Here is a 12438-nt window from a genome sequence, read left to right on the forward strand (position 1 = left end):
CTCTACTCTTAATACTTCTGGCCACCAAATAGGGGGAAGGGCTCAGGTGTTCCCACACCGCACAATTCTGCAATATCTCTGGGTGTCCTACAATTCAATGCAGTCCTGACACCATCTACCTGGAGTTAGCATCAAATCTCACAGATTAAGGGCTCAGTCCCACAAGACTTCACTCCCCCCCCAACTTCAGACACCAACTGCAAGTCCAGATTGTCTCCTGTGCTTCTGACCAACTGATTATCAGAGTTTCCCACATCCCTCTTCTTGGATTCAAACAATTTGCTAGAACATCTCATAGAACTCAGAAGAATATTTTATTTACTAGATTGCTGGTTTATTATAAAAGGCTACAACACAGGAATAGCCAGATGGAAGAAATGCATAGAGCAAAGTATGTGGGAAGGGATGCGGAGCTTCCATGCCCCTCCAGGCCTGCCTCTTTCCTAGCATCTCCATGTGTTCTCCAACCCAGAGGCTCTCTGGATCTAGTCCTTTGGGTTTTTATGGAGCCTTCATTACATAGGTATGAATTATTAAATCATTGGCCATAAGTGACTGAACTCAACCTAGGAGGGGACATTGTGGGGGGTGGTTTGAAAGTTCCAACCCTCGAATCACATGGGTACCCTGACAACCAGCTTTCATCCTCATAGTTTTCCCAAAGCCACCTCATTAACACACATTCAGGTGTGGTTGAAAGGGGTTTGTTTTCAATAACCAGATACATTTTTTGCTCTAACCACTTGGGAAATTCCAAGGGTTTTAGGAGCTCTGTGCCAGGAACAGGGACAAGGACCAAACATAATATTTCTTATTATAAACCACAATATCGCAGAGACTCAATTCAACCCATGACCTACTGTGTCTTAGACTAGCTCACTGAAGCCTGTTTAAGCCCGATAATATTGAACAATAGCTGTAACACTGAAAGTAATACTTACAGGAACTATTCCTACCACCCCCACCCAACCTGCCTGATTCCTTGGAGGTGGCGTGAAACAGCAACCTGTTGGGGGCCTTTAGAGAAGAGAGGTGGAGTGAGGGGATTTTTGAGACGTGAGAACAGGTAGAAGGTCATGTGGTCTCTGGAGAGACAGGAGGCTCTACTGTAAGGGAGAAGGCAGGCTGATGTTTGGGAGGCTTCCTGCACATAAAATCATATCATGACCCTGGATTGGACTCCTTAGGCAGGGGCTTTGGCTGAAGTGCAGGCTTGCAGTGGAGGGATACTGTGGACAATGTGGGGATCCAAGGACAATTATGGTCCAAGGTAGGACCTCTACTGTGCTGGTGGCCCCAGCTCTAGAAGCCACCTTGGAGACAAAAGTGCAGGGGGTGACGGGGTGGTAAGGATGGGGGAGCAACCACACAAAGGCAGGCACATCTGGATAGCTATATTCTTCTAAAATACAAATATGGGCAAATTTAACCAAAAATAAGTTCCTTGAACCAAAAAGATCTCTGCCAATATATGATAAAATTAAGTATTTGTTAAGAGGTTTTAAAGTACATCACGGCTACAAAGCTGGGGTTGTCCAAGTTGAAAAATTCCTGAAAAAATAATCCAGCTCTTGAAGCTATTAGGACAGTGCTCTTGGTCACCCAGACAAATGTGCTCATACCCACATTGTACATGGAATTTTTATAGCTTATTTGTGGATAGAAAATAGCTTAAAATATTTGCAGGAACTTGTCCCCTTCTTCACAAAGAGCTGTAGCTAATTAGAATTTCCATTTTGTTTTGCTCTCTGACCTCTCGATTGGCTTGTAAGCTATTAAGTGATGTTCTAGACATTTGTTTGGGATATGGGAGTTATTTTGCATCTACTTTGCAAAAAAGCATTAAACACGGTGTCAAAACACGTTACAGTTATTAGGCAATTTAATACAATGTCATTGTTTTTCTTAGTGGCCAAAGGCTCTATTAAAAACAAAGCTCTTGCCTCCTATTTAGTATTTTGGGACGCATTAGTGATACAATATTAATGTAGTGAGGAGGTTGTTATTTTTAGACCTGGTTAAATTAGGAATAGAAGAGGGCAGTCATACAGGCAAAATTTAGTAAAAATGTATGTGGGACTAAAATGTAAATAGTTGGCCTAATTTGAAGAGTTGACTATGAATCCGCACTTGAATGTTTTCACTTGAAATGTACAAGATAATTGGTCAAAATATATATTTTTACAGAACATCCTCTTTTCACTACTAGTTTAACATTTGTGAGAGAAAATAAAATTGCCTCTGAGTCTTTGAACAAAGAGGTAAGTGTAACAACTACTCCTGATTTGGTTGGGGCCAAAATTCCACTTAGGCTCCACCAAATGTTTAAAGGAAAGGCCTCCTTCATTAGATACAGTAGCACAAAAAGTTTGTGGCTAATTAGAATATGTAGAATCTATCACAACCCCTATAAGTGCTTGCAAAGAGCAAAACACATTTAAAAACGGATTTAAAAATCTCCTTCCTTAAGGATCTAATTGGACTTACAAAATATAAAGATAGGCAAGGATAAAGCTCTGTGCCATTAAAACGTACAGAAAATGGGTTCTGTGATAACACAATAGTAATTCTGGGCCTAATCCAAATTATCAAAACCTATCATAATTCACATTTTTGACTTATCAACCAATCTGAAGTGCAATTTAGGAGGAAAGAAAGTAAACTGGAATTAAAAATAATTCAGGAATTCTGCCTGGCTTAGATGAAGATCCAGAGTTGGAGTCATGATACTTTCCGTGAAACTTACCTGAATAAATGTTAAATATAACTTGACACCTAAGCTTGTCCTCAACATGGGAAAAAATTGGGGTTATTCCTCATTCATGGTGAAATCTACATGGAATGGCATGAGCCACATTTTCCCTTGACTGAGGAGAAAACTGGATGGGAACTAGGAGGAAGAAACATAAGCAAGCAAGGAAGGTTGGCAGGTGGGCCCAGTGGTGTTGGGGGGTGAAGGAAATGCACACAAAATCAAGGCTCCTATAACTCTGGAGGTGGAAGGTGCTTCTGAGATCATTTGTCCGTGGACTTCTGCTGAGTGCAGGGAGGTCTGCAGGGCTGAAGATCTTCTTATTTTTTTAAATTTTTTATTGTTATGTTAATCACCATACATTACATCATTAGTTTTTTTAAATTAACATTCTTAGTTTATTGATCCTCTCATGAAAAATCTGCACAACCACCACAGATAAAGCCACTGCAGCATCTTTACTCCTTCTGTTGTCCAATCTCCAGCTCACTTTTTGCCAGCACCAACATTGGCTTTTGCAGTCCCCCTGACTTTCTTCATTCTGTTCTTGCGTTCCTTTCGCTGTTTTCTTGATTTCTTTTTCTTCTCATACAGGCCATGTCCTGCAAATCTGTGTTTGGGTTCATTTTTCTTTGCATAATCCAAGGAATCATAAATCATGCCAAAGCCGGTTGCCTTGCCACCACCAAAATGGGTTCTGAATCCAAACACAAATATGACATCTGGGGTGGTCTTGTACATTTTGGCTAGTTTTTCCCGAATTTCTGTCTTAGGTACCGTTGCCTTTCCAGGGTGAAGAACATCAATGACCATCTGTTTCCACTGAAGTAGTCGGTTAGTCATGAACTTCCTGGTCCAGATAGTTTCTGTGTCATTCATGATGGTGGCAAGGCTTCAAGCAGCCGGGGAGGAAAAAAAACCATCATTAGTTTTTGACGTAGGGTTCCATAATTCATTGTTTGCGTATAACACCGAGTGCTCCATGCAGAATGTGCCCTCTTTAATACCCATCACCAGGCTAACCCATCCTCCCACTCTCCTCCCCTCTAGAACCCTGTTTGTTTTTCAGAGTCCATCGTCTCTCATGGTTCGTCTCCCCCTCCGATTTCCCCCCCTTCATTCTTCCCCTCCCGCTATCTTCTTTTTTTTTCTTAACATATATTGCATTATTTGTTTCAGAGGTACAGATCTGTGATTCAACAGTCTTGCACAATTCACAGTGCTCACCATAGCACATACCCTCCCCAATGTCTATCACCCAGCCACCCCCTCCCTCCCGCCCCCCACCACTCCAGCAACCCTCAGTTTGTTTCCTGGGATTAAGAATTCCTCATATCAGTGAGGTCATATGATACATGTCTTTCTCTCATTGACTTATTTCACTCAGCATAACACCCTCCAGTTCCATCCATGTTGTGGCAAATGGCAAGATCTCATTCCTTTTGATGGCTGCATAATATTCCATTGTATATATATACCACTTCTTCTTTATCCATTCATCTGTCGATGGACATCTTGGCTCTTTCCACAGTTTGGCTATTGTGGACATTGCTGCTATAAACATCAGGGTGCACATACCCCTTTGGATCCCTACATTTGTATCTTTGGGGTAAATACCCAGTAGTGCAATTGCTGGATTGTATGGTAGCTCTATTTTCAACTTTTTGAGGAACCTCCATACTGTTTTCCTGAGTGGCTGCACCAGCTTGCATTCCCACCAACAGTGTAGGAGGATTCCCCTTTCTCCGCCTCCCCACCAACATCTGTCGTTTCCTGACTTGTTAATTTTAGCCATTCTGACTGGTGTGAGGTGGTATTTCATTGAGGTTTTGATTTGGATTTCCCTGATGCTGAGTGATGTTGAGCACTTTTTCATGTGCCTGTTGGCCATTTGGATGTCATCTTTGGAAAAATGTCTGTTCATGTCAGGGCTGAAGATCTTCCTTAGAGACAGATGCAGGGAATAAAAGGTAGCCTAATGGGTGGGGCTCTGGGTACCCCACACCCTCCACAACCAGCGAGGGGTCTACCTGATTATTGTATTTGGGTCCTGCATAAGATTTTGTATGAAAAAAGCCTCTACTGTATGGCATAACAATATTTAAAAATCGTTGTTGGGTCCCCTTTTATACTCATTCCAGTAGCATTATTGCAGAAATAGGAGAATAAATAGGTAAGGATGGATGCTCAAGATCTAGTCTCATGTACACACGCATTTTTTTTTCAACAAATATTTACAAAGAACCTACTAAGTAGCAGCTAAAGTCCTTCCTCAATTTTCCAGGCTGGCTAGAATGACCCACGTGACAACCTGAAAACGGATGTCATTTTACCTTTCAGCTGGAGGGAAATGATTTGATAAGTTTGTGCATAACAACTTTGTAACATGCTCAGCATGTATTCCAAATAGAATTATCAAGAAATGACAAGCTTCCTGTTTCCATCCACATATCACAGACCTAGATTTGGGCATCTGAATGATGAGAAATGTTAGCCATTTGTAATTTTAGTTCAAAAGATATTTGCTGTGTGCCAAAAATTGGTGGGGGAATAATTACAAGGAAGGACAAATGCTGGAGCAGAGGGCACTATGGCTTGGGCCCTAAGTAACCAGAGGGAAAGTAAACCTACTGCTTGGAACTCTGTCCCTTGCTTGTTAGAAAGAGGGTAGTGATGTCTGCAAGGGAAGCTATAGCCAGGCCCTGCATGGAAGCAGAGGGAGCTCTGGGGCTTATAGTATGAAAAGTACCATGGACTGATGTGCTCCAGAACATTCTGGTGTGTTCCAGCATTCTGCAGCTTGTATCGTCATGGCAAGACCTCAGGGCACAGGTGAGGTTCTGAAGCCCCCCGTTTTAATTCCTGGCTTCTGGGCAGTCTTTTCTATGGAATGCTGACCAAGAGAGGAATATTCTCTTTACCTCCCTCTGAAGTAAACTCCTATTTACTTGGGATGTTGGAAGTAGGGTGACCTACTCGTCCAGGTTTACCCAGGACTTTCTGGCTCATCCCAGGCAAACTGGGATGACCAATCATCCTAAGGAAGTAAGAGTCAAGTGAATAGATGGGGTATTTCAGTAATAAACTTTGCAAAAGTGAGTGGCTTAAAACCACTCTCCTTTTGTTTACTCACCGCTGTGCCCTCTGCAGGGATCAGCTGGGCGGTTCTTCTGGTGTTACTGATGATTGTTTGCCTGGCTGCATTTAGGCAGCGGGTCAGTGGGAGGCTGGGGTTTCCCGTTTCCACGTGGCCTCTCCAAGGGGCTTTTCACATCACGGTAGCTGAACATTCTACAGGGTGGCACAGGGCTCCCGAGAGTGCCACGCCTGCTTGGGTTCTCAAGGCTTAGGCTGCAACTGGCACAGTGTCCTTCCACTGTATCTTATTTCAAAAACCAGTCACAGTGCCACTGTAGTATCAAGGTGAGGGGACTTCGAAGGGAGTATCAAGGGTAGTTCATGGGGGTGGGGGCTACACATGGGACAGTCTACTCCACAGGTTTAGTGGGATGCTCATTTGGACTCACAGGATTCAGGTGCCTGATTCACCTCTGTCCTGCTTGCTGGGTGACCTGCCTTACACCTTCATACTCTCAGAGAGTACAGAGTATGGATAGTTTCGCTATTGGCCAGGGTCTTCAAGAGCTCTGGGTGAGGTATACGACAAAGGTATCCCTATTATTCCTACTTCTGATCAGCGTACTGAGGAGTTAAATCCCTGTTAAGGTTGCCAGAAGGTTTGCACGAAGCAACAGGCTAAGAGGTCCAGGTCTTACAATGTTGAAGTGAGTCGGTAAAGGACCTGATTCTGCCAGGCAACACTTCTGGGGAAGTAAGTGTCCATGCTAGAGTATGGGCTCCGGGCAGGAATTACACAGATCACCAAAGCACAGCACCTTGCTTAAAGGGACTGACCCTTCTCAACATACAACCTCCCTACCTCGGACCCCAAATCTCGTCTTAAAGTTTGAACCATTGTGCACCTTGGTCCCTCACTACTGCAGCTCTAACCCCTGAACTGACTTGGTTTCCCAGCCCCCTTTCCTCCGTTGGTGTGAGCCTCCCGAAGGCAGGGCCGAGGCCGGCTTTCTGGAACACACAGATGGGGAGGGGTGCACTCTCTGGACGAGTGCATCCACCCCCCTCCACGTCAGAGCACCTCCAATGCTGGCTTCCCCACCACTCCCCGCCCCGCGCCTCTTTTTCTTTCTTTTTTTTTTTTGCCGGAAAGAATGGGGCCCCTCCTGGCCTCCCCCAACACAAACTCTGCCTTGAAAGAACCGCGGAGCTGCCTCAGGGCCCTGGGACTGCTGCTTGGCTTCGTCCCCTTTCTCCTCCCGACCTCCTCTTCCACCACTGTGCGCCCTCCCTGGGCAATTTGACTTCGGGCTCCTTCCCTCTCTTTTTCTCGCCACCCAGCCCCGTATCGCCGCCAGGCCCGGAGCGCCCCGCCTCCGCGCTGTCGCTTTAAGCCGGTCCCCGCGCTGCGCCCCTCCCTCACCCCTCCTGGCGCTCCTCCGCTGCCCCTCACCGCCCCTCCCGCTCCTCCTCTCCCGCTCCTCCTCCTCCACCATCTCCTCCTCCTCCTCCTCCTCCTCCTCTCCCGCTAGTCCTCGCCGCAGCCGGCCCGCCGCCCGCTCTGCTCCTCGCCGCCTCCCGGACCCGCAGCCATGGCCGACATCAAGACGGGCATTTTCGCCAAGAACGTGCAGAAGCGACTCAACCGCGCGCAGGAAAAGGTCAGAGCTGGCGGCGGGGCAGGTTGCGGGGCGGGGGCGCGGCGGCGAGGGCCGAGAGGGCTGGGGGAGCGGTGGAGGCCGGGCCGGGGCCGGGGGGCGCGGGGACGCCTTGCCCGGCGCCGCGGCGGCTGCAGCGAGGCGGCCGCGGGCTGGGAGGCGGGAGCGCCGGGGCGCGCGGTCCGCCCGAGTCTCCCCGCGCGCTCGCCCCCCGCACGGCCGGCCTCTCTCTCCGCTCTCCTCGCTCTCCCGGGCGGCGGCGGGCGCGAGCTTCGGCAGGTGCGGCGGCTCGCCGGCTGCCTGCCCGGGTGCCCTGCGCATCTCTCTGCCCGCGGCGCCCGCTCCCCGCCGGCCCGCAGGTCCGGGAGATTGCGGCAGCGGTCCTCCCTCCGGGGGGTTTCCTGAGGACCCGAGTGCAGCAGAAACGGCGGGGGTAGCGCAGAAGCTACTCTCAAAATCTGTAGGGATCGATAGGGCTCATCACAGAAAACCAATGGCTTTTAATACAGTGCTGTCGAGTGAATCCTGGAGTTCAAAATAGAGATCTAGATACACACTTCTTTCCTTTTTCTGTTCTTTTTTGGGGGGGGGGTGGTCTCTCTCAGTGTGTGTCCCTTTTGACGCCAGTGTCCTCTGGAAGGTCAAAAATAAATATGACCTGAACCTAACAGTTCTTCTCTGCACATTTCTGCACAAAGGAGGGCGCTTTATTTCTTTAAAAAATTTGCACGTACAGGTTGGGTTTCCTAGTGTTTTACAAGCTCCCTAGCAAATTGGCGCCTCAGTAATTTATTTTTCTCTCCCAGAGCTGGGCACAGAGCTTGGGTTTACACCAAGCACAGCCCTGAGCAGTTGAGGTCTTGTGCGAGACTTTGGGATCCCCTGATGGCTGCTTGTCATCAAGACCTTGCCAGCACTGAGGTGTTCATTTGTGTCTCCAGCGAAAGGACATTCATATTGTAGCTTAAGCACTGCACTTGAAAATGAACACCGGCTCGCTGAGCGCCATGGTTTTTATCAGCTGAACTGTGTTCTCTTTCATGTGGCAGTATTTTCCGTCTCTGGGATTCGGGGTGTTTAGTGTTTTCCTCTTTTACTGGAAGTCAGATTTGCCGCGTTGCTCAAAAGGACAGTGAATTTCCCTCTTCAGACCCTGGCTCAGGCTGCTCCCTAGTTCCCACCGATCTCGAGGAATTGAGCAGGAGGGGCCACTGATCCCTTTGCCAATCCCTAGGCCCAGAGGCTTTGTGGCTGCCTCCAGTCCCTCCCTCCACACATGCACACTGTCATTGCAGTAAGAGGATTGTATTTCTTTTAATATCTACCCAAGCTCATCCTGCACTAACGTGACCCTCCTCCTGCCGCTCCTTCAGCAGCTGAATTAGCAAGGCTTCCTGCCCTCTTCCAGTCCCTGCTTACTTGTCCAGAAAGTAGCTAGGATCCTCCGGCATCCCAGCCAGGTTTTGTCATCATTTTTCCATAGTTCATTTTACCCACTTGTAGGTATTCCTCCCCCTCTCCACTTCCCGGTAATTACTTGAATCTTTGGTCTGAAGGTTTTTATTGAATCCACTTTCCATCTGCAAAGGAATTTAGTGATATAGTCTGCCTTTTCACATATTAAATTATTTCTTAATCTAGGTCACCAGCTGTTAATATGCCAGAAATAAATGGAAAGAAAACGTAATCTGTCTTACAGAGTATTCAAGCCCTTATGAATTGTTGAAAACTCACTTTGTCATTACTAAGGTCAGGTGTGTGTTACGATTGCCGTTGAGGATGGTGGTTACTTTTCCCTGGGAGTGGAGGTCTAAGGGAGGCTTGCATAGGGCTTCAAGTATCCTATTTTCTTCTCTGGGGAAAGTAGCTGATGAAGAGTCCCTGCTGCACCAAGTTTAGGGGGTTTAAGACACCGAAAGGCTGAGCGTATGGGTTCTACCGGTGGGTACCTTCTGCCCCTTTCCTGAGCCTGGGCAGCACAAGGAAAAGGGCATGTAGGAATTCAGCTGAGGTAGCCCAGCCAAGCCCAAACAGAAGCTACCGGAGAGTGGAAAACACAGCAAGTTACTGTTGCAGGCATCGGACATCTCCGCCAGTGATTCCTTTCTCTTATATCTGGACCCTTCCTCTTTTCTGATGCACAGGTGCTCCATCGCACTATTTGTATGCCACATGTGTTCTTGAGACCTTGGCTCATTTTTACAACCAAATTTTCTCAAAAGAGAGTCTACTCCCTTGACTTTCTCATCCTCTGCACTACATCTAACAGCTGCATGCATTTTAGCTCCAAACGCATGACTGAAGCTACTCTCAGGGGGAGTCTTATGGTTTTTTTTAATGAATTTAAAATACATTTTGTTCTTATTGAAGGTCCGTGAAGGTTCAGTGGAGAAAAAGGGAACAATATATAAGCGAGAAAAAAAACCTAGTAACAAATTAGGACAATCGTAATTCTACTACCCAGAAATTTCACTATCATTTGATGGGTAGTCTAGTGGATCTTTTCCCTTATGTACATGTATATATTTATACAACAAAACAGGCTCATACCTTTAGGTTTTTGACCTGCTGATTTCATAATAATCATGTTACATGATTATTAATAATCATGAACATTCTTGAGTATGTACACATTTAACGTCAATGTTTTAAATGACTGAACAATATTGAAATACATGGATTTTAATGAATCTCCTATTTTTTGGACATTCAGTTTCCAATGTTCCTGTATATAAGTACAAATCCGTGGGAAAACTTGTAGGGAAAATGGTTGCTCATAGTAGGGATAATGTTTGCGTACTCCCTGAAGTATTTCCTTAGATAAATTGCTAGAAGTATTATGTCAAAGATATGCTTATTTTTATTATAGCTAGATTGCCTTTCAGAATGGTTGTATCCATTAACATTCTCAACAGGGGTACATGAGACACTTGCCAACACTGGATAATAAAATTTAAAAATGGTCTTTAGCTATGTCCCTGGAAAAAATTTAGTTCCTGTTTATTTCATTTGATTATTAGAAACCAAACATTTTTATATTGCAATTTTTTATTTGTGAATTGTGTGTTTATATTTTTGCCCATTTTGTGTAGCATCTCCACCCTGTTCTGTGTAAGGTTGCAAATATGGTTTCTTCCTTTTCTATTTACTTTTTCATTTTTTGATCATTTTTTTCTGCCATAGAGAAGGTTTATATTATGTTTATGTTTTATGTGTTATGTTTTATGTTTATGTATGTCTGTTTAAATCTATCAATTGGTTTTGTATGGCTTCTCTCTTGGGTGTTGAAATAATCAGGGCCCTGCCACTTGTAAATATCAGAAAACTCAGTTCAAACTGGTTTAAGGAAAAAGGGGAATATAATTACTAAAATTAAAAATATGGCTCTTGCACATATAATTCTAAATGAGGTTTTAACATATATATTTGTAGTTCTTATACCTATGTGTATATATAAATATATGCATATGTGTATTATATATATTCACTCATTTGATTCTATGAGGTAGGTACTATTACTATCCCATTTTATAGATGAGGAAAGGGTAAAGTGACATGCCCAAGGTCACACAGTTAGTAGGTAGCAAGGGTGGAGTTTGAACCCACGGCAGTCCAGTGTTTTCCCATTACATGATACTACTTCTTATAATTAATGAAAAAGGCTGAGGTAGACAAATCTCAGACCTATTGGAACGTGAGGTTCAACCACAGACATTTGGGCTCACATGCTTTCGTCTCTGCTGTTCATTCTGTCAGCCTCATTCTTGGGGAAGGTTTTCTCTTCTGGTGGCAAGATGGCTGTCAGCAGCTCTAGACAAGAGCATGTTTTTCCTTCAACATTTACAGAGAACTCAGTATAGTTCTCATTGGCCTAAACTGTGCCTTGTTCTTCTCTCCGGGAGGAAAAAAGTCCCTCTGACCAGGACCATGGGTTGGATTGGGCCTGAGTCACAAACTACTACTGAAGCTGGGATGGAGAAATCCCCCCTGGACCAAATGGATTGCCGGTGGAGAAGGAAGGAGAATCAGAGTATAGAAAGGGAAATGAATGCAGCACTGACAAAATAAGTATCCACTGAGGGACGCCTGGGTGGCTCAGTCAGTTAAGCGGCTGACTTCAGCTCAGGTCACGGTCTCAGGGTGGTGGGATTGAGCCCCACTGCTGGCTCTGCGCTCAGGGGGGAGTCTGCTTGTCCCCCTCCCCTTTCCCTTTGCCGCTCGAACCCCACCCCTGCTCTGTCTCTCAAATAAGGAAATAAAATCTTAAAACCAAATATCCACTGAGGCATACTTAAAAGGCCTTGTCTGTCCTATGTTTATATAAATAATCATATATTTGATAATTTATAATTTTAACATTTGTTTAAAAATTTCCTACCAAATTAATATATGCCATTTAAAAAATCAAATATAATAAAATAATATAATGTAAAGGGCTTCTTATGAAAAGTAGCAGACCCCCGTCCCCTTCCCTCAACCTCTAGTCTTGATCCTCAGAGGTAGCTATTACTAACCACAACATCTCTGTGAAATATGCTTATATAACTACTTCTTTTTTTTCATATTTTGAAAGAATCCTTTTATTTTCAATTATTTATATCCTGTCATTTTCATCAAAGAATTTTTTTTTGGTGAACATTATTTACATTTATTTCTTTTTCTTTTTTTATGTTAAAAAACTAGAGAATTGGCTGCATTTTCATTGATCGCTCTATACAGGCACTTTTTTTTTTTTTTTTACCCCTCTCTGTTTTCCTGAGTTGTTTCCATCCTTCCATCCTCGTTTCTGCTCCCTTAATATGTATTAAATGCTCTGATCCACTGAAGATGCCTCCCCCCCGCCTTTGTCATTGATTGCTCGTACCTTCTTTATTCCTTTACTATCATTTTAGTTGGGTTTTGGGAGGAGATGGAAATAAACACAATCTGTCTGTCTCTAAGCTTTTTTAC

At 44.7% G+C, this 12438-nt stretch overlaps 1 protein-coding gene across 5 annotated transcripts in view; it reads left to right on the plus strand.

The window, feature by feature from the left end:
* The first annotated feature begins 7422 nt into the window (after positions 1 to 7422).
* The window catches only part of AMPH (amphiphysin), a 265823-nt gene continuing 260807 nt past the window's right edge, over positions 7423 to 12438 (plus strand). For all 5 annotated transcript variants that reach the window (XM_088018242.1, XM_088018243.1, XM_028108945.2 and 2 more), the window contains exon 1: positions 7423 to 7491. In XM_088018242.1, coding sequence (XP_087874368.1) covers positions 7423 to 7491 — 69 coding nt within the window. The remainder of the gene's footprint in view (positions 7492 to 12438) is intronic.

This window comes from Eumetopias jubatus, unplaced genomic scaffold (genome assembly GCF_037043125.1).
Source record: "Eumetopias jubatus isolate StellerSeaLion01/CBP00866 unplaced genomic scaffold, mEumJub1_p1.0 scaffold_14, whole genome shotgun sequence".
Taxonomy (NCBI): Eukaryota; Metazoa; Chordata; class Mammalia; order Carnivora; family Otariidae; genus Eumetopias; species Eumetopias jubatus.